The sequence below is a fragment of the Myotis daubentonii genome, chromosome 16 (assembly GCF_963259705.1).
Source record: "Myotis daubentonii chromosome 16, mMyoDau2.1, whole genome shotgun sequence".
Taxonomy (NCBI): domain Eukaryota; kingdom Metazoa; phylum Chordata; class Mammalia; order Chiroptera; family Vespertilionidae; genus Myotis; species Myotis daubentonii.
Window position 1 is genome coordinate 14,887,750 of NC_081855.1, and position 23,916 is coordinate 14,911,665.

Consider the following 23,916-nt stretch of genomic DNA (forward strand, 5'->3'; position numbering starts at 1 on the left):
CTCTCGTGGGCGGAGGTAAGTCACAGCCCCTCCGGCATGGCTCTCGCCTCGGTGTGGCCGAGCACTCCGGGCCGGGCCTTGCCTGGCTTTGCTAAGGAACAGTTAGATGGGAAGGACAGGTCCTCCTCCCGCCTCCCCTCCCCATCATGGGCAGGACCCCTGGACTCTCCATGACCTCGGCCTGTCCAGTGGGATCACCGCCTCCCTTTGCCTGAGTGGTGCAGGGACCATGGATGAGGTGCCTTCCTGTACCCTCACCTTCCCCACCTATGTGTGTGCCTGTCACATGTCCTGTCCTCCCAAGACCAACCACACTGTCCGGGTGTCAGTCAGCCGGTCTTAGAGGTTTCTCCCTGCCCCAGGCCTAGAACCACAAGCTTTTAGACAGAGATGCTGTTTTTATTGTTCACTTCTAATGGGAGGCATTGCAGACTGAACAACGGCCCAGAGTGGGCTGGTAAGAGCCAGGTTGGGGGTAGTGGGGGCTTTTACTACCTTAATGGCTTACTTGTGGGTCCTGTCCCATCTGCTCCTCCAGCTTGTCTCTGGGGTAAGTTATTAGTCCTTTCTCCTTATTTACCTAATTTATCAAGAGCTGAATCGAAGCTGGACCGGACGCTGCCAGGTGCCCTGAGCTTTCCTCTTGCGTTCTTTGCAGGTCTGATTTCCCGGGCTGCTGCGGCCTCATTGTCTGTCCTGTGTCTGTGACTCTCGGGTGAGAATTCTGGCCACGTCCCTGGCTGGCGGGAACCTGGGAGCTCAGACCAGAACAGGGAGGCTGGGGAGGAGCAGAGGGGCAGCACTTAGGAGGCCTCCCGAAGGATGCGAGGTCAGATGCGACTGCTATTCTCAGCAACTGGAGGAAGCCCCGTCGCTTTCCTTGAGGGAGGAGGTGGCCACCTTCGTTCAAAATGGTCCCAAAGTTCCTCAGCTATTTGCGACTGAGCAGGATCCCTTCGAAGAACGGCCTTTGTTTTTTATGGTGTTTATTCTAAAGCTTCCCTGGGCAACACCTGGGTTTTAAAGGAAGTGAGGTCCCGAGGGATGGGCTCACCTCTAGGTCCCTCAGCCAGCCGAGCCTCAGATGACGAGGAGACAGGGTTACATGTGCTCCGCTGACTTTCCCAGCACTTAGGTCTGTAGGTGGGGCTCCTGGGACGGAGCACAGCCTGTCCGGAGCCATCGTAGGGCAGAGGCGGGCAGGCCTGGGGCCTGCCGGGAGGCAGCGGCTCACGGGTGGCTTGCCTTGCAGCTGGCGCCATGAGCAGCGACACTGAAATGGAAGTGTTCGGCATGGCCGCTCCCTTCCTCCGCAAGTCGGAAAAGGAGAGGATCGAGGCGCAGAACCAGCCCTTTGACGCCAAAACCTACTGCTTTGTGGTCGACTCGAAGGAAGAGTACGCCAAGGGGAAAATTAAGAGTACCCAGGATGGGAAGGTCACGGTGGAAACCGAAGACAACCGGGTAAGCCCCGTCCAGGCCCGCATGGCCCACTGGCTCTCCACCTGCTCCTCCAGGCCTGGTCCATGCATCGCCCCGCCCGGCCCTGCCCTGCCCCGGGTGGCCCTGGCGCCAGCGCGCCTCTCACAGCCTCACTGTGAGCTTCCTTGGAGAGAGCACAGCACATGCCGGTGCAGGTGGGAGACCTGACGCGGCTGATGAGAGCAGTTAGCGCCCACGCGGCTCTGAGTCAGAGGGCCCGGCTCTGTGCATCTCGAGGGCGTGGGCCTGGGAGTCCAGGAGTAGGCAGGCCCGTTTAGAACACCCTCCTTTGGTAGCTTAGGTTTGCCTCTGATTCTTCTAGCAACAGCTGTCTCCCCGAGCAAGTAAGGAAAGTGGGTGAGGGGCCCCAGCCGACCACAGCTCAGTGTGAAACCGCAGCCTCCCCATGTCTCATGAGCAGGCAGCCCGCAGGCCTAGGCCATGTGGGAGCGTTAAAAGGAATGCTGGATGTCACTAATTTCTGGAATCGAGACCAGAATCTAGAAGAATCTGGAATGTTCCAAGAAAGTTAAAGGTAAAGACAGGAAAAATAAAATCCGAGAGAGAAAAGGGGAAGAACTAGCACCTAGCTGTCCTAGGAGTCCACACCCAAGTCAGGCGTGACTGACTAGAAAGGCATGGAAAGTGCCCCTCAGGGCTGCAGGTCTGCCCTCCCGCGGGGCTCTCTGTGTTGCTGATAATGGAGCTGAGCCTGGGCTCGCAGAACGGCAGGGAAGACGGCAGGGAAGACGGGGCCAGCGTGAAGGATGACCATCTAAGACAAGCCGACCATCCCCAGAGGGCTGGCTGCACTGGGGCCGAGGGAAGCTCTGCAGGAAAGGCAGGTGTCCACTGCCTTGTCCAGAGAGGACCAGACTACGAATCATGTTCAAAGGTCTCAGAGAGAGGAGGTGGGCAGGGCAGGGGCAGGAGCGGCTCTGTGCCCAGGAAGCCTGCGGGCACGGGCCAGCCTTCTCCTCCCCGGGAACCGCAGGCACGAGCTGGGGGCTGGAACCAAACTCTGCCTCATGGTCCCCTAACCTGGCGTGAGAGGCGAGGCGGGAGGGGGTGAAGCGGGGCGGGGGGCGGGGGTGGCGAAGGGGCCAGCTTAGACCCCGCTCAGGGGCTGGACAGCTGCTCTCAGAGAGCCCTGGGTACGGTGATGCTGGGGGCCAGCCTGCTGCCCCAATGCCACCTCCGTGTTCCTCCTCCGTCCCTGTACACACGCCATTCTGAGTAAACAGGGATGAGCCCCCCACTGCGGAGCAGTGCGGGTCCTGCTGGGGTCCTGAGGGGAGTTCCTCGCTGCTCCCGCTGTGCCTGCACCTGCCCAGAGGCCCCACCCCAGCCCTGCGTGGCAGAACCAAGGCTCCCGCTGGCAGCACCGTCGCCACCTGCCCCCGACCGTGTCTCCCTCGCTGCCAGCGGGCGTTTTCCCTGGTGCTCGCTCCGGACCGCGGCTCACCAGCCTCTTCGCGGGAGACATGTCCGCAGGGGGCACCCGCGCCGAGACCCGTGGTGAGCACCGCGCCGCTTCCCTTCCAGACCCTGGTGGTCAAGCCGGAGGACGTGTACGCCATGAACCCGCCCAAGTTCGACCGGATCGAGGACATGGCCATGCTGACGCACCTGAACGAGCCGGCCGTGCTGTACAACCTCAAGGACCGCTACACCTCCTGGATGATCTACGTCCGTGCGGGGCGCCCTGGGGCTGCGGGCGGGGGGGGGGGGGCGGGGGGGGGGCCTGTGCGGTGATGGGACCTGGAGAGATTCGTGTTTGACTAAGCTGTTGAACAAAAGACGGGAAATGGAACCGGGAAGAGGAAAGGGGGAAGAGAAGCTGGAAGATGAGAAAGCGAGGATGAACGGGGCAGGAAGGAGAGGGGCTGGAGGAAGGAGGGCGGAGCAGGAGGAGCCAGCGGGGAGCAGGAACCACAGGCTTTGGGTCCCAGCTGTCACTCACCAGCTGTGGGCGGTCCAGCCACGCCCCTGCTTGAGTCTCAGTGGCCTCACCTACAAACAGAAATTACATGTTTCCTCCTTTACTAATTTATTGTAAAAAAAAAAAAAAAAAAGTGAAAAAATAACCAAGGCAGAGGTTTTATATACATACACATGCATATATACTTTTAACCCTCCCACAGACCTACTCGGGCCTCTTCTGCGTCACCGTCAACCCCTACAAGTGGCTGCCGGTGTATAACCCCGAGGTGGTGGATGGCTACCGAGGCAAAAAGCGCCAGGAGGCCCCGCCCCACATCTTCTCCATCTCTGACAACGCCTATCAGTTCATGCTGACTGGTAGGTTTCTGGGAGGAAGCCTGGAGTGGTGAGCAGGCGCTGGACAGGGCTCCCGAGGAGCACCACGTGGTCCTGAGCCTGCCCTATTCGGCCTGTGACCTCCAGCACAAAGGAGAGGCGGGTAAAGATGCTTAAAGAGCAGAAAGGGGCCAGTTCTCCGAGCCCCTGCAGGCCCTGGTGAGAAGTGTGCATTTAATGCAAGTACTGGATAAACCCTATGAAACTAAGATTTCTATGGGCCAAAACATTATTGACAATCTCATACGGTTCAACCCAATACAGTCAGAAGCCACTGCCCCGTGACAAGCCACTGGCTGGTTTTAAGCAGGGGCTTAACCCCTCTGAGCCTCATTCTCCAGCTCCCACATTGGACTAAACCAGTGGTCGGCAAACTGTGGCTCGCGAGCCACATGCGGCTCTTTGGCTCCTTGACTGTGGCTCTTCCACAAAATACTGACTTCTGCGCATGGGCCACAAAGTTTCAATCGCACTGTACGTGCGTGCCCGCGCGCGTGGTATTGTGTGGAAGAGCTACACTCAAGGAGCCAAAGAGCCGCATGTGGCTCTCGAGCCGCAGTTTGCCGACCACTGGACTAAACTAACTGCGAGAGGGCAGAGGAATTGTGCATTGAACTGTGACTGTTTGAGAGGTGGGGCAAAGGGGGAAGCTCTTTTTATATTGCCGTCAGCTCCGTTTTATTTTTGCTTTTGGCAGATCGTGAAAACCAGTCCATCCTGATCACGTAAGTGTCCGGGCGCAGGGCAGTGTCAAAGCCGTGGCTGCTGTCCCCGGTGCAGAAGGCAACGGCGCCACGTGCTCTGTTCTGTCCACTGGAAAGTATTTAGAACAAAGTGCAAGTGAAAGATCGACTTGGGGTGGGCGGGAAGCTACGTGGGAGGCCTCAGAGCACTGGATTGCCCATCCCTGGTCAGCTCAGCCGTGAGCTTCCCTGGGCCTCTGCCTCTCTGTGTGGTACACGTGTGTCTGACGTGGCTCAGAGTATGTCCAGGCCTCCGTGCGGCATCTTGGAGAGACCGTTTACGCTAACAGACTGGTCTCTCTCTCTCTCTCTCTCTCTCTCTCTCTCTCTCCCTCTCTCCCCCAACAGCGGAGAATCCGGGGCAGGGAAGACTGTGAACACCAAGAGGGTCATCCAGTACTTTGCAACAATTGCAGCGACGGGGGACCTGGCCAAGAAGAAGGACTCCAAAATGAAGGTGAGGAGAGGAGGGAGGCTTGCTGCGTTTCCATGGCTACCCGTTGTCTTAACTTCCTGGTGAGGGCACTGGAGGCAAGCCCCTTCCCCAGGAAAGGCCAGCAGGCCAGGAGTTAACCCTGAAGGACAGCAGCAACTTAGGTGGCCCGTGCAGGGCTGATGGCACAGGACCAGACCCTGTCACTGTTCTGGAAAGGGCGGCTCTGAGAAATGTCCTCTGGGAGCATTGCGGGAGCTCCTTCTTTTATGGCAGAATCCATCCCCCCTCTCAAGAGAACTGCAGCGTGTACTCGCTTTCTAAGTGAAAACATTGCAACGGTTAGAAGTGAATCAGACAACCTAACTGACTGGAGAGTCAGAGAATGCAGTATTAAAAGAACTTCAGGTCAAGTCCCTCACTGTAGCTACATAGAGCAGCGTGGCAAAGGTGTGCTGAGTGAGACGTGCTGTTGATTTGCTTCGGCCTCCGATTGGCAAGGGGGAGGGTGGGACTGGCTGTGCCCTGACTGCCAGGCACACAGACAGGCAGGAGCGATGGGGGGTGGGGGGGAGCATTGCTTACCGCCGTTCTGCGGCTCCTTCCTCCCCTGACCCGTGCCCAGGGGACTCTGGAAGACCAAATCATCAGCGCCAACCCGCTGCTGGAGGCTTTCGGGAACGCCAAGACCGTGAGGAACGACAACTCCTCCCGCTTTGTGAGTCCGAGTCCGGATACGCTGCGGTTTTCTCTGTGGCTTATGAGACAAGCAAGGTCCCCGTCCTCACAGAGGTTACAGTTGGAGGGAAGAGACAGTGAAAGAACAAAACAAATCAGCAAGATGATTTCCGATAATGATGCATTCGTATAAAGTTCAGCAAGCAGGGCCTGTGATAGGGTAATGGGGCAGGGTCTCCTTCAGGCAGTGTCGGCAGGGGAGGCCTCCAGGTGGGGGGGGGGCAGGGGGGGACGTGAACCCTGAGCTCCGCAGGGTGAGGAGGAACAAAGGACAACACAAGACTCTGACATAGGAGGGGGCCTGCTGGTGGGGGAGCAGCTGCAGAGAGCTGGGCAGGGGGCGCCCATGAGGTGAGGGGAGAGGCAGAGAGACCTGTCACGTAGGCACCTGTAGACCCTGAGGAGGAGTTTGGGTTTCACACAGGAAGCTCTGGAAGGATTCTACAGGCAGGGAAGTGACATGGTTTGATTTGCATCTAGAAAAAGACCAGTCTCCTACCTTGTTGGCTACACGTGTGGGGTGGTTTGGAGGGAGCGTGGAATAGAGGAATGGGGAGGAAGGAATAAAGGAATTATCTGGAAAGAGGAGGAGAGAGGAAGAGGAGGACATAAGTAATTTCCAGCCACAGGGAATAAGGCTCCTATCGCCTGGCCCAGGAGGCTGCTGGGACGCTTGGAGCCATGGTAAACGCTGGGCTCCCTGTCCCCACAGGGCAAGTTCATCCGAATCCATTTCGGCACCACGGGGAAGCTGGCCTCTGCAGATATTGAAACTTGTAAGTAGATGCTCGGGACCGGACGTCTCAGGGAGGTGGGGGGCAGCTTGGAAAACAGTGCTGTGTTGTGTTCACAGATCTGCTGGAGAAATCAAGAGTGACTTTCCAGCTGAAGGCTGAGAGAAGCTACCACATCTTCTACCAGATTCTTTCCAACAAGAAGCCAGAGCTCATAGGTGAGCAAGTCCCCAGCGGGGTGGTCTTTCAGGCACTTCGGCTCTGACATCACTGGTCCAGGTAGAGCCGCACCTAAATACATAGGGGACTCCGCAGACAGCAAAGTTTGTTTTCAAAGTGAGATGTAGGTATATTGACAGTGACGTGCCAATTTGAAAAAAAATAAAACAAAACAAAACAAATCCGATGGGCAGCAACAGATGAAACCACTACTGAACTCAGCGCTGGTTTATAAAAGCCTTTTGAGCAGCTAAACATTTAATTGACATGTAGCGCCCCCTTGTGTTCGAGCACAGAAACCCATCTTTCACCAAATGCTGTGAGGCCAGTGCAAAAATCAATGAGCAATCCAGCCTGTGGGGCGTCCCTGCCCTTTGTTCTGCACCTAAAGGGGCCTGTGCACACGCTCTTCCACGCCCTTTGACTGTCTTTGCTCAGCCTTCTGGTCCCAGCCTGGGAACAGGCCGCAGCTTTTCAACCTGTGCTCCCCTCCCCCAGACTCTGCCAGCTTCCCTTTGACCTGCTCTGAACCTACTTCACTAAGCGCCATTTGCATGCAGAGCAAGACTTTCAATACTGCACTCTGGCTTGGCTCTGTGGCACAATGGATAGCGCATTGGACTTCTAAATACTGCACTCTGCCTGGGTTCTTCCTCTACACTGCACGGCCGGCTGCACTGTCTTCCCCGCACACTTTATATCCAGGCAGAGCCTGAGCACCGAGAGGCTGTTTAGAGATCTCTAACTCTAACTCTAAATCCAATTTGGGCTCCAGCAGTAAGTTTCAAACCTGAATGTAGGAGCTCAAACCCACTGGTGGATGTTCTCTTCGAATCTATGCGACCTCTAACTACTCATTTCAGAGCTGCTGCTGATTACGACCAACCCTTACGACTACCCGTTCATCAGCCAGGGCGAGATCCTGGTGGCCAGCATTGACGATGCGGAGGAGCTGCTGGCCACGGATGTAAGTAGAATGGAGGGAGGTGCGGGTGCTCGTCCTGGCCCCTGGGCTCAGCCGGCTGACGGGCCCTTCTTTCCATGCCAGAGTGCCATCGACATCCTGGGCTTCACTGCAGAGGAGAAGTCCGGGATCTACAAGCTCACGGGCGCCGTGATGCACTACGGGAACATGAAGTTCAAGCAGAAGCAGCGGGAGGAGCAGGCAGAGCCCGACGGCACCGAAGGTACAAAGTCACCGAGACAGGGTGCGAGCCAAGCATGTCAAACTCCAGCTGGCGGGCCGCATGCCGCGAGTGTGACATGCTTGGTATAAGCCAAGGTCGGTGGGTGTTCGACTGAGGCTGTTTGAACCTCTCCAGGGCTCAGATGCCTGTAGGCACTGGTAGCACCCGTGTTTGCCGAACGGCTAGAATGGCCCAGTTTCAGCTGCGATGAGCAGTGATCGGGAGCTTTCAGACAACCTGCCATGTTCTCGGGGGGACTTAGCTTCCAGTGGCCGCTTGTAGCCGTTTAGAGGTTCGAAAAGTAAAACCCCCCGAGACAAACGGAGCCACCTCTGCAGCATCTCGATGACTTTCAAAGCGTCTCTTCTTCGTTGCCAACTTCAGGGCTTCCCTTTGAACCGTCTTTCTTCTCTTGGCAGTGGCTGACAAGACAGCCTACCTGATGGGCCTGAACTCCTCAGACCTCCTGAAAGCCCTGTGCTTCCCCCGGGTGAAAGTCGGGAATGAGTACGTGACCAAAGGCCAAACGGTGGACCAGGTAGGCGGCCCTTCGGGGTGGGGAAGGGATGCGGGTCCAGGACGGCCGCTGCCGGCAGGCTCATGCTGGTCTTGCCCACAGGTCCACCACGCTGTGAACGCCCTTTCCAAGTCAGTTTACGAAAAGCTGTTTCTGTGGATGGTCACTCGCATCAACCAGCAGCTGGACACGAAGCTGCCGAGACAGCACTTCATTGGGGTTTTGGACATCGCTGGCTTCGAGATCTTCGAGGTTTGTGTGGCTCGTGCTCATGCTTTCATGTGGCCCGTGTGAGGGGATTGGCTCTCATGATTCCGTAGGGGCGGTGTTGAGGGGGCCGCCATGTCACAGCATCACATCTTGTAGGAAAACTGACGGAGTGTGAATCAAGCAGAAGAGAATGTGAGGAGGGTTTGTATGATTTTAAGAGGGGGTTGTATTACTTTAAGAGAGGGGAATATTTGTGTCAAGTACAATTTTAAAGGCATAGCCCAATGAATAAAAAAAATATCTCAAATGCAATTACTGACTTAGGGAGAGCCAAGCAAATAATTTGATAATAAGCCAATCATGCAATATTTTACATAAATATCCTCCGAGCATAGAGCCATTCATCAAGTGTATATTGGTGTCTACCAGATAGAAGACATGCAGGTAAATAAAAGATGAGCTTGCAATCTGTAGAGGAAGATGAGAAGTGTATCAGGCGCACTGGAGAGTAACTCCAAAGTAAGACTGTGGTGGGTGCACAGGCGAGGCCCCGGCCCTGGGAGCTCAGGAGAGGGAGACACACCTGCTAGACGGAGGTGCAGAGGAGACTCCAAAGAGGAGGCATGGCCTGAGCTCGGCCATGGAGACTGTGACCATCTCTGAAAGCGAAATGAGCTGGCTGGAGCCGCGCAACGAGGGGGGAGGTGGATGGGTCTTTGCCTTAGAAAGAGGTCTAACTTTTCACACGAACATTGCATTTTGGTGTTAGTACAACAGCCTGGAGCAGCTGTGCATCAACTTCACCAACGAGAAACTGCAACAGTTTTTCAACCACCACATGTTCGTGCTGGAGCAGGAGGAGTACAAGAAGGAAGGCATCGAGTGGACGTTCATCGACTTCGGGATGGACCTGGCTGCCTGCATCGAGCTCATCGAGAAGGTATCCTGTCTGTCCACTCCGGCCTCTCCTCGCACCCTCCGCTGTTCACCACCGCAGCTCTTGTTTACCCACGTGCATTTCGCCCTAATCTAGCCCATGGGCATCTTCTCCATCCTGGAGGAGGAGTGCATGTTCCCCAAGGCCACAGACACCTCCTTCAAGAACAAGCTGCATGACCAGCACCTGGGCAAGTCCAGCAACTTCCAGAAGCCCAAGGTCGTCAAAGGCAAGGCCGAGGCCCACTTCTCGCTGGTGCACTACGCGGGCACCGTGGACTACAGCGTCTCGGGCTGGCTGGAGAAGAACAAGGACCCCCTGAACGAGACCGTGGTCGGGCTGTACCAGAAGTCCTCCAACAGGCTCCTGGCTCACCTCTATGCCACCTTTGCTACCACGGACGGTAACCGACTCCCCAGTGCGCCCTGTAGTCATGCCTCCTCCTTCCAGTTCAGCCCACAGGACCCCCAAATCCCTAGTGGCCTGCTAACAAGCGCGCGCCAACGTCATTTCTTCCAGTTGACAGCGGAAAGAAGAAAGTTGCCAAGAAGAAGGGCTCTTCCTTCCAAACTGTCTCTGCCCTTTTCAGGGTAAGGAAAACACGCGTTGATTTGCTTGTAGCTGGTTTGAGTCATTGCAACATGAGCAATGCAGAGATTCTAAACCGGTTTATTCGAGAACAGCAGTGTGGTCTTAATCTGGTCGCTGTCACTTGGTGAGGTGCTGGTGTGGTGATGTGTAAGGGCGGTCTGACAGAGGGAGGACTGGGACTTAGGGATCCTTTGGTTGTGTAACTAGCTGGGCTGGCCGGCCTGGGAGCGGGTCCTCCACATAAACTTTCTCACTTGCCTGAAGAACACGGGCAGGAGCACCTCACTCACCCAGGGGGCTGCGTACGTCTCTTGCATTGATTTCAGAGGGCATTTTCTACTTCCTTAGTCTCTGGTCCGCTGTGAAACAAAAGACTATTATTATATAAGGTTGTGGGTTTTGTGTGTGTGTGTGTGTGTGTGTGTGTGTGTGTTTTGCCCACTCCTCTAACCATAGGACTATTAAAAGCAAGAGTTAAATAGCTCCATCATTCTTTAGAATCCATGATAAGTTTAAAATATGCATCTTACTTTTCATTACAATATTTCTCTGTGTTTGTAAAAGCCTACAGTAAGCTGTCAAATTTAATCTTTCTCTTTCAGGAAAACCTGAACAAGCTAATGTCCAATTTAAGAACTACGCACCCTCACTTTGTGCGCTGTATAATTCCCAACGAAACCAAAACCCCAGGTGAGACAGCGGTGGCTCTCTGGGCACGGCCGGTCTCTGGAAATGCTGTGCGGAGCTGACGTCCTTGCTTCCTTCCTCAGGGGCCATGGAGCACAGCCTGGTCCTGCACCAGCTGCGCTGTAACGGGGTTCTGGAGGGCATCCGCATCTGCCGGAAGGGCTTCCCCAACCGCATTCTCTACGGGGATTTTAAACAAAGGTGTGTCATAAATATTCTGCACGATTCTTGATAAGATGTGCACATACTGGAAATTGAGAGAGAGAAATACTGATGGAAAAAAACACTTCAACAGAACAGTTAGGGACCTGCCGTGTAAAATGAATAACCTTCCACGTGGCCACAGTGTACACCCTTCCTCCACGTTTTCTCAGGAGCTTATCTGATGAGCACATGGCAGAAAGCACCTGGACTGGGGACCGGGAGGCCCGGCCTCTAGGCCAGTGATGGCGAACCTATGACACGCGTGTCCGAGGTGACACGCGAACTCATTTTTTTGGTTGATTTTTCTTTGTTAAATGGCATTTAAATATTGACATAAATATCAAAAATATAAGCCTTTGTTTTACTACGGTTGCAAATATCAAAACATTTCTATATGTGACACGGCACCCAAGTTAAGTGAGGGTTTTTCAAAATGCTGACACGCCCAGCTCAAAAGGTTCGCCATCACTGCTCTAGGCCGTGACCCAGCATGTGATTACGGCGGCTTTCTTTCTCTTTCTGGACCTTGGCTTTCTTCACAGGAAGAGAGACTGAACTGGATGGTTTCCAAGGTTAATGATTTTGCTAATAGTCTCTGATTGCTTCTGTGTCTACAATGGCAGATACCGCGTGCTGAATGCCAGTGCGATCCCAGAGGGACAGTTCATCGACAGCAAGAAAGCTTGTGAGAAGCTGCTGGCCTCCATCGACATTGACCACACTCAGTACAAATTCGGACACACCAAGGTGAGCCTCCGTCCTGATAGCTGCTGGCCGTGAGTCCCTTGTCGACCTCCGCAGACACGGACCCACGCCGTCCTTCTCCCCTCTAAGGTGTTCTTCAAAGCCGGCTTGCTGGGAACCCTGGAAGAAATGCGCGATGACCGCCTGGCCAAACTGATCACTCGGACACAGGCTGTGTGCAGAGGGTTTCTCATGCGCGTGGAATTCCAGAAGATGGTGCAGAGAAGGTGAGTGGGGTCTGTATTCAGACATGAGGTCTTCTGAGGATGTTTTTTTGGGGGGGTGTCTCTCTGAGAAATAACCAATATTTTGTTTTTAGGGAGTCCATCTTCTGCATCCAGTACAACGTCCGCGCCTTCATGAACGTCAAGCACTGGCCCTGGATGAAGCTCTTCTTCAAGATCAAGCCCCTCCTCAAGAGTGCAGAGACCGAGAAGGAGATGGCCACCATGAAGGAGGAGTTCCAGAAGACCAAGGAGGAGCTGGCCAGGTCGGAGGCGAAGAGGAAGGAGCTGGAGGAGAAGCTGGTGACTCTCGTCCAAGAGAAGAATGACCTGCTGCTCCAAGTACAGGCTGTATGTGTTCAGAAATCTTTTTTTTTTTTTTTCACTTTTCTTCTAGAATCGATTATTTAAGAAAACTAGAATTTTGGTGGAAGTTTTGCTTTGCGGTTCAGGTGCTTCATAAAGAGCTTCACATATAACAAAATACTGGAATGTCACATGCCTTATCTCATTAAAGCACATCATGATTCTTTTCTTAAAGGAAAGTGAAAACTTGCTGGATGCCGAGGAAAGGTGTGATCAACTGATCAAAGCCAAATTCCAGCTGGAGGCTAAAATCAAGGAGGTGACCGAGAGAGCCGAGGATGAGGAAGAGATCAATGCTGAGCTGACGGCCAAGAAGAGGAAACTGGAGGACGAATGTTCAGAACTGAAGAAAGACATCGATGACCTTGAGCTGACACTGGCCAAGGTTGAAAAGGAGAAGCATGCCACAGAGAACAAGGTACTCTGTGGGTCTTTCCCGTATGATGTTGTCATTGCAAACCAAGCTGTAGCTCTTCTTACAGTTGCTTGTGGCTTCTTCTTAGGTTAAAAACCTGACTGAGGAGCTGGCTGGGTTGGATGAAACCATCGCAAAGTTAACCAGGGAGAAGAAGGCCCTCCAGGAGGCCCACCAGCAGGCCCTGGATGACCTCCAAGCTGAAGAGGACAAAGTCAATTCTCTGAGTAAAACCAAGGGCAAACTGGAACAGCAAGTCGATGATGTGAGCAAACGCTGCTAGTTGGCAGGCCTAGAACTTCAGGGTTGAAAGAGCTGCCCTCCCCCCTCCCCAGCCCTCTGGCGTGAAAGCATTTGTTCTCAAAAAGGAAATGATGCCTTTTGCAGCTGGAAAACTCCCTAGAGCAAGAAAAGAAGCTCCGGGTAGACCTGGAACGGAACAAAAGGAAGCTGGAGGGAGACTTGAAGCTTGCCCACGAGTCCATATCGGATCTGGAGAATGACAAGCAACAGCTGGATGAAAGGCTCAAGAAGTATGCGCTCAAACCACTGGTTTCAGTTTGGCAACTTACTGAGTGATGTACATTCTGCAAGTTAACCGGTATTTTGTCCTCATACATTCTCCATTTCCCTCCACAGGAAGGATTTTGAATATAGTCAACTGCAGAGCAAAGTGGAAGATGAGCAGACCCTGGGCCTCCAGTTTCAGAAGAAAATCAAAGAGCTCCAGGTAGGAGGTGTTTGGGATCTCTCTTTTACACGCGGGCCACTCACAGAGCACTGGGTGTTCTGCGCTACGAGCCATTTTGAGCCAGTGGTCACGCCATGGGCCTGCCTGCCTCAGCGGTTTCCTTTCTGCTAGGTGCCAGAGCGTGTGAATAATGTTTTATATAATCTTAAGTAAAATCCATAATTGAAGTATTTGAGTCAACAGTTCATTGGATGGACAATATCCTGGGTTGACCACTGCGGGGTAAGCACCAGCAGGAAAAGGTCACATTAAAGAACATTAGCAATCTTCCTTTCTCTCTGGTAGCGGTTCCAGAATTGGTTTGTTAATGGGGATGGGAACTAGCCTGCTCTTGGCATGCCCAGTGAGTGGCTCAGGGGCTGACTGGCTCACAGGCTCGCATCGAGGAGCTGGAAGAAGAGATTGAGGCAGAGAGGGCGACTCGTGCAAAGGCAGAGAAGCAGCGCTGCGACTACGCCCGGGAACTGGAGGAGCTGAGTGAGCGGCTGGAGGAGGCGGGAGGCGTCACCTCCACCCAGATCGAGCTGAACAAGAAGCGGGAGGCCGAGTTCCTGAAGCTGCGCAGGGACCTGGAGGAGGCCACCCTGCAGCACGAAGCCACGGCGGCCGCTCTGAGGAAGAAGCACGCGGACAGTGTGGCCGAGCTCGCCGAGCAGATAGACAACCTACAGAGGGTCAAGCAGAAGCTGGAGAAGGAGAAGAGCGAGTTCAAATTGGAGATCGACGACCTCGCCAGCAACGTGGAGAGTGTGTCGAAATCCAAGGTACCTGGGCACAGTGCTTTGGATGCAAGAGACCTCTTGGGTCATTCAGATCTCAAGACTGATTTAGTTTTCTCCTCTTTCTCAATCCTTTAGGCAAATCTGGAAAAAATATGCCGAACGCTGGAGGATCAGCTAAGTGAGGCCAGGGGTAAGAACGAGGAGGCTCAGAGGAGCATGAGTGAGCTGACGGCACAGAAGTCTCGTCTTCAGACAGAGGCTGGTGAGTGATGGGAGACGGGGAGGGGCACCCCCTCAGGGAGCCCTAACAGGGGCAGCTGGGCAAAACAAAAGAGTCGACTTTGTTTGGGGGAGAATTTCTACAAAAGTACTTTTTCAGGAAAGAAACTATTAGAATAACCCAGAAAGAGAGCTGTTCAAAATATTCTGAAGGAGGAGAACACAGAGTGAGAGTTCAGTAAAAACAAGAGAGAGAGGTAGGCCAGAAAGAGAAGGGACTCAAACTGTCATGTGGTTGAAACTCTTTCAGAAGGAATAGAACCTGAGCTGAAAGAGGCTGAGAGGCAGAACTCGGGCTAGAAACCAGGGCCTTCCTACTTCTTGCTGCACGTGTTTTCAGATTGTCTGCGATCAAGACAATAAAGAAAGGAACACGGCCACTTTGCACGGGCTCTTGGTGTGCACTGAATATTAGGGGACATTATTGGGGGCTTTCCCTGGGAATGTGGCTTCCCCAGCCCTGGTCCTGCAGCCCACCATCACAGGTGGACCAATCCCTCACCAGCAGCCACAACAAGGCAGTGAAGACAGGAAGCTTAGTTGCCATTGCAAAATAACCTTCGGGTTCTAGAGTCCTAAAGCCTCTCACCCCCTCCTTTCTTCTCTTACCTCCCTATACATGCAAACCTGAACTTAGCATATTCATCCAGGAGACTACCTTCCAATCGTTAGAGATAGCGAGTCCTTGGAAAAGCACTATTTCCCTTAATGACAAATCAACAAACAGCTGGAAACACCAGCCACTGGGAGGTCTGGAGGGAGTGTTTCCGTGTTCCTGGTCATGTCTAAATTTACACTCGTCCCCATGAGTTATGTTGACAGAGTCACTTCACATTTCTAGTCATTTACAACAATACTTACCAGGTCGGGCTTTCATTTTCCTTCTCACGAACTCACCCCTTCACCTCCAAGAAAGGACCACACCTTATCACTTACTCTCTCCCCAGATCTTCTTACAGCGCCTTACACACTATAGGAACTTGCTAAGTGAATGAATTAATGGGTGCACTCATGAAACCTTTCTTTCTGGACACAGGGGAGCTGAGTCGCCAACTGGAAGAAAAGGAAAGTATAGTATCCCAGCTCTCTAGGAGCAAGCAAGCTTTCACCCAGCAAACAGAGGAGCTCAAGAGGCAGCTGGAGGAAGAGAACAAGGTACTATCTGAGCGAGTGCTTCTCTGAGCTAGTTTTCAAGTACCACCGGGCAACTTTGTTCAGTAGGTGCCGAGAGGAGGAACAGACTTGGATTGTGACATGCACACGGCATTAAAATATCAATCCCTCAGGGGCTCCTCTCTTTCTTAACCATTTTCAGGCCAAGAACGCCCTGGCCCACGCCCTGCAGTCCTCCCGCCACGACTGCGACCTGCTGCGGGAACAGTATGAGGAGGAGCAGGAAGCCAAGGCCGAGCTGCAGAGGGCGCTGTCCAAGGCCAACAGCGAGGTTGCCCAGTGGAGGACCAAGTACGAGACGGACGCCATCCAGCGCACGGAGGAGCTGGAGGAGGCCAAGTGCGCAACTCTATTTACCTTTAGAGCTTGAACCCTTAAATGAGCGGTTCTCAACCTGTGGGCCGCGACCCCTTTGGGGGTCGAACGACCCTTTTACAGGGGTTGCCTAAGACCATCGGAAAACACATATATAATTACATATTGTTTTGTGATTAATCACTATGCTTTAATTATGTTCAATTTGTAACAATGACATTGGGGGTCACCACAACATGAGGAACTGTATTAAAGGGTCGCGGCATTAGGAAGGTTGAGAACCACTGCCTTAAATGATCGTGTGATAGAGGGCACTGACTTCAGAACTGCTAGGGAATGAACTTGTTTTGTGACTAGATGTCCCCCCATCTCACGCCTTTGCGTGCGGTGCTGTGCCATTGGAGGGACCCGCCTTTGCGCATTTCCTAAGACAGGCCACTTGGATCTTGGCTAGAGGCAAGGCAGGCTGTGGGTCACTGATTTCCAGCAGCCAGGAGGCTCTCCTGAGCTTAGGAGAGCAAATGCACGTTTGAATCACAAGGTTAGAGATTCCAACATGATGAACAGTGATGTCCAAGAGGCTGGAAACTGAAATGGCATCTGCTTCTCTTTCCCATCCTCCAAGGAAAAAGCTCGCTCAGCGCCTTCAAGATTCCGAGGAACAGGTTGAGGCAGTGAATGCGAAGTGTGCTTCCTTGGAGAAGACCAAGCAGAGGCTGCAAGGGGAGGTCGAGGATCTGATGGTGGACGTGGAAAGAGCCAACTCCATGGCCGCAGCTCTGGACAAGAAGCAGAGGAACTTTGACAAGGTGCGGGGTCAGCCCTGTGCTGCCGAACACTATGATGCGGGGAACACCTGTGGTTGTGTGAGGAGGAGACTGGGTCCCCTCCTGCCCTGCTGCACACGGCCCTGTGAGGTTGGGCCAGTCCCCGAACTTCACTGAGCTCTGGTTTCCTCCTCTGTAAAATGAAATGGGAGTGGGATGAGGCTGGAGTTCCTTTTAAACATTGGCAGTGGAGGCAAACTCGTTTCTACAAACATCCGCCCTCCACTCCCACCCCCCGCTGGCCTATCTGGGTAGCTGACGTGCAGGAACAGAACCTGGGCACTAGGAGAAGCTGTCTGGGAGCCCCCTGGTGAGATGGCAGAAAGGTTGAGTTGAACCAAAGTTTTAATGAAATCTTGAAAAGTGCAGGCCCATTTCCATGTTAGGAAAAGGGTAATTATGCTCAGCTAATTCCTTCTCAGAGGATCCATTTGCTTTTTGGAGACAATCATTACTGATCAGTTATGGATCTTGAATAAATCCACAGAACAAAAATCTTAGCTAGTCCACCAGTGAAGATCAAGGAGCTGGGCAAGAGACACCCCAACTCTGAGCTTTCCCTCAGGGTGGCATGTAGTTAGAAGCTGGGGGCGGAGCTAGTCAGCGGGCCACCTCCTTGCCTGTCCCAGGTGCTGGCTGAATGGAAAACGAAGTCCCAGGAGAGCCAGGCGGAGCTGGAGGCGGCCCTGAAGGAATCCCGCACCCTGAGCACCGAACTCTTCAAACTGAAAAACGCCTACGAAGAAGCCTTAGATCAGCTTGAAACTGTGAAACGAGAAAACAAGAACTTGGAGCGTAAGCAGTTTAAACCTCCTGAAACCTCCCTCTCCCAGCTGCCGAGTGTGTGCGGGAGAGGGTGACGCCGGCTCCCGTTTCTGTGCCGCAGGCTGGAAGAGCGTTCTTGGGAGGGGCTATTTTGGGGTCTTTCTCTCTAGAACAGTGGTTCTCAACCTTCCTAATGCTGTGACCCTTTAATACAGCTCCTCATGTTGTGGTGACCCCTAATTTCACTGTTACAAATTGAACATAATTAAAGAATAGTGATTAATCACAAAAACAATACGTAATTATATATGTGTTTTCCGATGGTCTTAAGCGACCCCTGTGAAAGGGTCGTTCAACCCCCAAAGGGGTAGCGACCCACAGGTTGAGAACTGCTGCTCTAGAGCATCTTATCTGTAGGAAACAGCGTCCTTAGAATTGTAATAAACTAGTGAAAAGGATTTAGTTGATGCCACCTGCCCGGGAACCCGTGCAGAGGGGTTCAAATGCATCACAACTCACTTCTTTGCAGAGGAGATAGCGGACCTCACAGAACAAATTGCTGAGAATGGCAAAACCATCCATGAACTGGAGAAATCGAGAAAGCAGATCGAGCTGGAGAAGGCAGACATCCAGCTGGCTCTGGAGGAAGCGGAGGTGAGCGGACGCTGGGGTGGTGCAGGCGCCATGAGGCCATGGTGGGTGCCACCCTGGCAGGCTAGCTGGTCCCACCATCTTTGTTTTTGCCTCTGTAGAACCCACAGTCTGAAATCTGCACCTGTCCTATCAAACAGCATAACTGCGAGGTTGAATGGGATAATGCTGTGAATTGTTTTAAATGTATTGGGAAAATCATTACACTTAAAATAGGTCTGAAATGAGATTTTACAAAATCTTAGATGAGTTTAAAATATGCACAAGGTTTCCCGGCTGTGGTAGCCCAGTGGATTGAGCACTGTCCCATGGACCAAGGGGTCCCAGGTTCGAGTCCAGGTCAGGACACATGCCTGGGTTGTAGGCTCGATCCCCAGTGGGGGGCGTGCAGGAGGCAGCAAATCAATTAGTCTCTCTCATCATTGGTGTTTTTCTCTCTCTCTTCCTTTCCCTTCCTCTCTGAAATCAATAAAAATATATTTTAAAAAATATACACAAGGTGTTTTACGCTCCTAAGAAATATGATCATTGCCCTAGCCGGTTTGGCTCAATGGCTAGAGCATCGCCCTGTGGACTGAAAGGCCCCAGGTTCGATTCAGGTCAAGGGCATATGCCGGGTTGTGTGCTTGATCCCCAGTAGGGGGCGTGCAGGAGGCAGCCAATCAATGATTATCATCATTGATGTTTCTCTCCCTTCCTCTCTGAAATCAATAAAAATATATTAAAAAAAGAAATATCATTCAATGTTATCATTTCCTGATGATATAACCTAAACAAATAGTAAGGAAACATTTCATTTCTGCACTGAAGATAAATGAGGGATTTTGAATTGCAGAGTTAGGGTTATGAACATTCCATTGAAGCTTTATCACCCAGAAGGGCAGTGTGGCAGGCGTGGCACCATCCCCGGCACTATTCCCGTGTTTTGTTCTTTAAAGGCTGCCCTTGAGCACGAAGAGGCCAAGATCCTCCGAGTCCAGCTGGAATTGACCCAGGTGAAATCGGAAATTGACAGAAAGATCGCCGAGAAAGATGAAGAGATTGAGCAGCTGAAGAGAAACTCCCAGAGAGCGGTGGAGACGATGCAGAGCGCGCTGGACGCCGAAGTGCGCAGCAGGAACGAGGCCATTCGGATCAAGAAGAAGATGGAGGGGGACCTGAACGAAATTGAGATCCAGCTGAGCCACGCCAACCGCCAGGCTGCCGAGACCCTCAAGCACCTCCGGGGTGTCCAGGGACAGCTGAAGGTTCGAGAGCGCTCCGGGTGGGAAACCTCTACTGCCTCAAACACTCAGAGGCCCTAACGCTGACCTTCCACGAGACCTTCCCTTTTCTCTGGCCAGGACACCCAGCTGCACCTGGATGACGCCCTCCGGGGCCAGGAGGACCTGAAGGAGCAGCTGGCGATCGTGGAGCGCAGAGCCAACCTGCTGCAGGCCGAGGTGGAGGAGCTGCGGGCGTCGCTGGAGCAGACGGAGAGGGCGCGGAAGCTGGCCGAACAAGAGCTCCTGGACTCCAACGAGAGGGTGCAGCTGCTGCATGCCCAGGTGCGCGCAGGGAGGCGGGGAGGCAGGGGGCGACTCAGCCCGGGACACCTGGGTAACCTTGCTCCTCTCACCCCAGAACACCAGCCTTATCCACACCAAAAAGAAGCTGGAGACAGACCTCATGCAGCTCCAGAGCGAGGTTGAAGATGCCAGCAGGGACGCAAGGAATGCGGAAGAGAAAGCAAAGAAGGCCATCACAGATGTGAGCTTTCCCCTGCGCCCCTGTGGCAGCCCTGACCGTGTCATCAAAGCCCCTGCCCTCTCCCAACCCCGAGACAGTTCCCCTGAGACAGGTGGGGCTCCCCCAGGACACACGTGGGGTGCATTCTGCTCTGAAACCACTGCCCACCTCCCTCAAACTCAGCTGTCCTCTCCTGCACATTTAAAAGGTGGATATGAGAAATACGGAGCACAGAAAAAAACAAAAAGACCGGGAAGGATTACATTCTGTCTCTTATGCCCAAGGGGGCCATGCTCTTCTCTCCCTCCACATATGACTTATTCCACATATAAAAGTGAGACCGACAGCTGTCAGTATCCACCACATTTCACTTCATATGAGGCCGGCGTGGCTCCCAGCAGCACCGCTTTCTGGGCTCAGATGTTTTAAACTCTGAGGTCACAGCGCCCACAGCGCCACCTGCTGCCCGAGGAGGACATTACCTTGCAACTATTTTGCTCTCCTGTGGGTTCAGGCACACCCTGATTCCCTAGCGGCCTTCCCTTAAGCTCCCTACCCCCATACCTGTGATGCCAGGGAGCAAAGCAACCTTCTCCACGTTTCAGATCCCTTTGAGAAAATATATTGGTGATCACGAGATAACAAAAGACTTTCCTTGGGTGGGCAAAGTTCCCAGGAGGCCAGTGTAAGAAACGAAGACAGCATTTCCCAGCCAGTCCCCGAGGTTCCTCTGTGCCTGGTGTAGCCCATTTCATATTCCCTATGAAGGGCGGCTCATCACCTTACCCACGGCCCTTTCCGTTAGCGTGGCTCTGGTCCTCTGGCCACCCAGGTTCGGGCAGCTTCTCGGCGCCTGACCCCTGCCTGCATCTTAGTGGCTGTGATTGGCTTTGCAGGCGGCCATGATGGCCGAGGAGCTGAAGAAGGAGCAGGACACCAGCGCCCACCTGGAGCGGATGAAGAAGAACCTGGAGCAGACGGTGAAGGACCTGCAGCACCGTCTGGATGAGGCTGAGCAGCTGGCCCTGAAGGGCGGGAAGAAGCAGATCCAGAAGCTGGAGACGCGGGTACTCGCCGCGCAAACAGCTTCCCAGCTCCGCCCGTTGGGGCTCCAGCCCCAGACTAACCCCCCAACCGTGTCCCCAGATCCGAGAGCTGGAGCTGGAGCTTGAAGGGGAGCAGAAGAAGAACACCGAGTCCGTGAAGGGCCTGCGGAAATATGAGCGGCGGGTCAAGGAGCTAACTTACCAGGTGAGTGGGAAGGACACCGGGGCCTTTCTGCTCCGTAAAGTGCAACCGACACCTCGGTTCTGTCTTGGAGATACAGGAGGGCACGCTTCAGCCCCAGGAACCTGGCCGGACCTCACGCCGCTCTCCATCCCCTGTTCCCGTTTCTAGAGTGAAGAGGACAGGAAGAATGTGCTGCGACTGCAGGATCTGGTGGACAAGCTGCAAGTGAAAGTCAAGACCTACAAGAGGCAGGCGGAGGAGGCTGTAAGTCAGCCGCGTGGCGTGCGGGGCTCAGAACAGCAGGGAGCGCTGGGGGGGGGGGGGGGGCGGGGTGCACGCTGACCTTACCTGCCGGGGCACTTTGGTTTCAGGATGAACAAGCCAACGCGCATCTCACCAAATTCCGAAAAGCTCAGCATGAGCTCGAGGAGGCTGAAGAGCGGGCCGATATTGCAGAGTCTCAAGTCAATAAGCTTCGCGCTAAGACCCGAGACTTCACCCCCGGCAGGGTAGGTGGCTCCCCCTGCCGCGAGACGGAGGGAGGGCAGCAGATGCGTGCTGGACTCCCAGCCCCTGGTGACCTGGGAAGGATCCGCTGTGATGTAGACATTTTTGAACTGGAAGGGGCCTTAGGGAGCCCTCAGCGTTGAGCTGTGGACCCTGGGTTCAGGAAGGGAAGGGGTTTGCCTAAGGTCGCAGAGCTGAGAACAGCCCCGCTAGAACCCTGGTCTGAGTCGCACTGAAAGACACGCCATTCTGGGAAGGAAGGAGAGGTTCCCACTGAGACCTTTCAGTGCCCTCTGCTGGCACCGTCCTCAGTCGCGTCCCATGTGGACACCTGGAGGAGGAAGCCCGGTGTGTGGGGCTAGTTCTCTCAGGGCCAGTTTCTCATCTCTGGGTGAGTTCCTCCATGTGTGCCATTGTGCATTCTCCTGAGATGCAACAAACACCCCACGTCCCACTGAAATATACAAGCAAGCAACTGCCTGCCGCTGGCCAGGAGAGGGCGCAGGAGGCAACGTGTGGGCCACATGCCCTAACTCAGGCTGCCCGCTGTCTTTGCAGATGGTGGTCCATGAGAGTGAGGAGTGAGCGACCCGCTTCTGGAACAGGGCAGAAGATATGCAAAATGTATATTTTCATGGTACCTGGCCTTTTTACTTAATTTCCATGGGACTGCTTTTCACCTGCAATAAACTTTGCTTTGTTTTCAGTCGGGGGCTCTTTCATTGTTTTCTCTTAGTGGTGGGGAAGTGGTTCATTGTTTGGTGATTTTAGTGCTTAATGTTGAAATCTCAGTAAGCAGATGGCTCGATCAACTGGTGCGTGTTTGTGGAGACAGGCAGAGATTGCTCTTGTTCAAATTTGAGATTAGCTCGGAAAGAAAAAGTGCTACTAGGGTAACCCCAGCTTTGGCAGTGGGAGGAGGAGAGGAGGACGAGTTTGTCAAGAGGCATCTCTCAATATGGCGTGCGGGAAGCCCAAGTTGAATAGGGTTAAAGGCAAGGGATTCCACCCCGGCCCCCCCCCCCCCCCCCCGCCCAATTCTATCAGGGAACCTCCGGGAAATCTGTTGGTCAGACTCCACACAAGCACTGTGCTAACTCTCAGACATGCACAAATGAAGACCACACACGAGGAACCTGCCACTAGGTCCATGGCTGGGTCTACACTAGTTCAAAGCCGCACAACAGAAAATCTTAGCCCTTACCCAGGGTAAACCTGTCTTTTTCTTAAAAGACAAAATAAGTAGGAAGTCAGAATAACTCTCTGGCTGACCTGCTACTTGAAACAGCGTCTTCTAACTTGGAATCATTTGTTTACTGTCATAATTAAACTTACTGGAAATAGTTGTGAAGTTCCCTTCTTTATCTGGTTCTAGAAGACTGGAGATGACCAGTCTGACTCCAGGAGAATGAAAGGCCCAGGGGGTCTCCTCGGCACCCAGCAGCGAGTTCAGCACCTGCTGGATGTGTCATTTATAGAGAGGAGGCCATAATGAGGTCAGACCTGCCTATCAGTGACTTCAGATAATTCTGTCTCAAAGACCACTTTGTGCTTGGCTTGCTTTCAATACTCCAGGGCAACACTGTGACTAAAGCTGGGGTGTCCTCCTGGGGGTGCTGTCCCTGAAAGGGAATCGCAGCAGTGAGAGCGAGTCTGGCCCAGGCCTGAGGCCGTGCCATGGGCTGGAGTCCTCAGGGCCTCCCAGGACTTCCTGGCGCTGCCCTCTGTGGAAAGGGCAGGATGGAGAAAGCAAGCGGGGTTTCTCCTTACAGAGCTTTCCAATTGGTGAAGGAGGAATGGAAGAACTAGGATATCGTCATTTTTATGTGACTCACAAATCCCAAGTGAATGATGACTACTAGTATCACCAAAATATAGACAACCAGACATTATATGCCTCATGATAGGAGTGCATGCCACGGCCTGAGGAGAATTCTTGCCCCACAATCTAACTTTGGTCAGACCCAAGTTAGATGTCATCACCAACTTATAGGAAATGTAGGGGATCCAAGACACAACCAATAAACTCAGGATGTGGGGAGCTCAATGACAAACCATCTAGTTTTTTCAGTAAATAAATTGCAAGGAAAAGATATACAAGAAATAGAAGGAGGAACTATAGATTATAGATTAAAATAGATTTAATGGACCTATCTATCAATTGCAGTGCATGGATCTTGTTAGGACACACACACACACACACACACACACACACACA

General features: G+C 53.3%; 1 protein-coding gene across 2 annotated transcripts; it reads left to right on the forward strand.

Annotated features, from left to right (window-relative positions):
• The first annotated feature begins 217 nt into the window (after positions 1-217).
• Positions 218-22,398, forward strand: LOC132218004 (myosin-3). Of its 2 annotated transcripts, XM_059668609.1 has the most exons (40): positions 218-715; positions 1,253-1,464; positions 3,028-3,171; positions 3,627-3,783; positions 4,499-4,526; positions 4,893-5,001; positions 5,603-5,695; positions 6,428-6,491; positions 6,569-6,667; positions 7,532-7,635; positions 7,717-7,855; positions 8,275-8,393; positions 8,475-8,624; positions 9,352-9,522; positions 9,616-9,922; positions 10,039-10,109; positions 10,713-10,800; positions 10,881-10,998; positions 11,625-11,748; positions 11,836-11,972; positions 12,065-12,320; positions 12,511-12,753; positions 12,839-13,015; positions 13,138-13,283; positions 13,390-13,480; positions 13,876-14,265; positions 14,359-14,485; positions 15,539-15,657; positions 15,818-16,014; positions 16,616-16,799; positions 17,447-17,612; positions 18,112-18,236; positions 19,172-19,480; positions 19,577-19,780; positions 19,857-19,982; positions 20,858-21,028; positions 21,108-21,212; positions 21,360-21,455; positions 21,563-21,700; positions 22,257-22,398. In XM_059668609.1, exons 2-40 carry the CDS (start codon positions 1,261-1,263, stop codon positions 22,281-22,283), a joined length of 5,823 nt encoding a protein of 1,940 aa, XP_059524592.1. In that variant the 5' UTR covers positions 218-715; positions 1,253-1,260; the 3' UTR covers positions 22,284-22,398. The 2 variants fall into 2 exon arrangements, with proteins under 2 accessions (XP_059524592.1, XP_059524591.1); XM_059668608.1 differs by having other exon boundaries at positions 218-1,464.
• Positions 22,399-23,916: the final 1,518 nt, after the last annotated feature.

What these genes read in the sequence shown, in the direction of transcription:
- LOC132218004 (XM_059668608.1), top strand. Translation starts at nt 1,261, where the DNA reads ATGAGCAGCGACACTGAAATGGAAGTGTTCGGCATGGCCGCTCCCTTC. An exon ending in GCATCGAGCTCATCGAGAAG is followed by an intron (nt 9,523 to 9,615) that starts GTATCCTGTCTG and finishes GCCCTAATCTAG; the next exon opens with CCCATGGGCATCTTCTCCAT. An exon ending in CAGAAGATGGTGCAGAGAAG is followed by an intron (nt 11,973 to 12,064) that starts GTGAGTGGGGTC and finishes TTTTGTTTTTAG; the next exon opens with GGAGTCCATCTTCTGCATCC.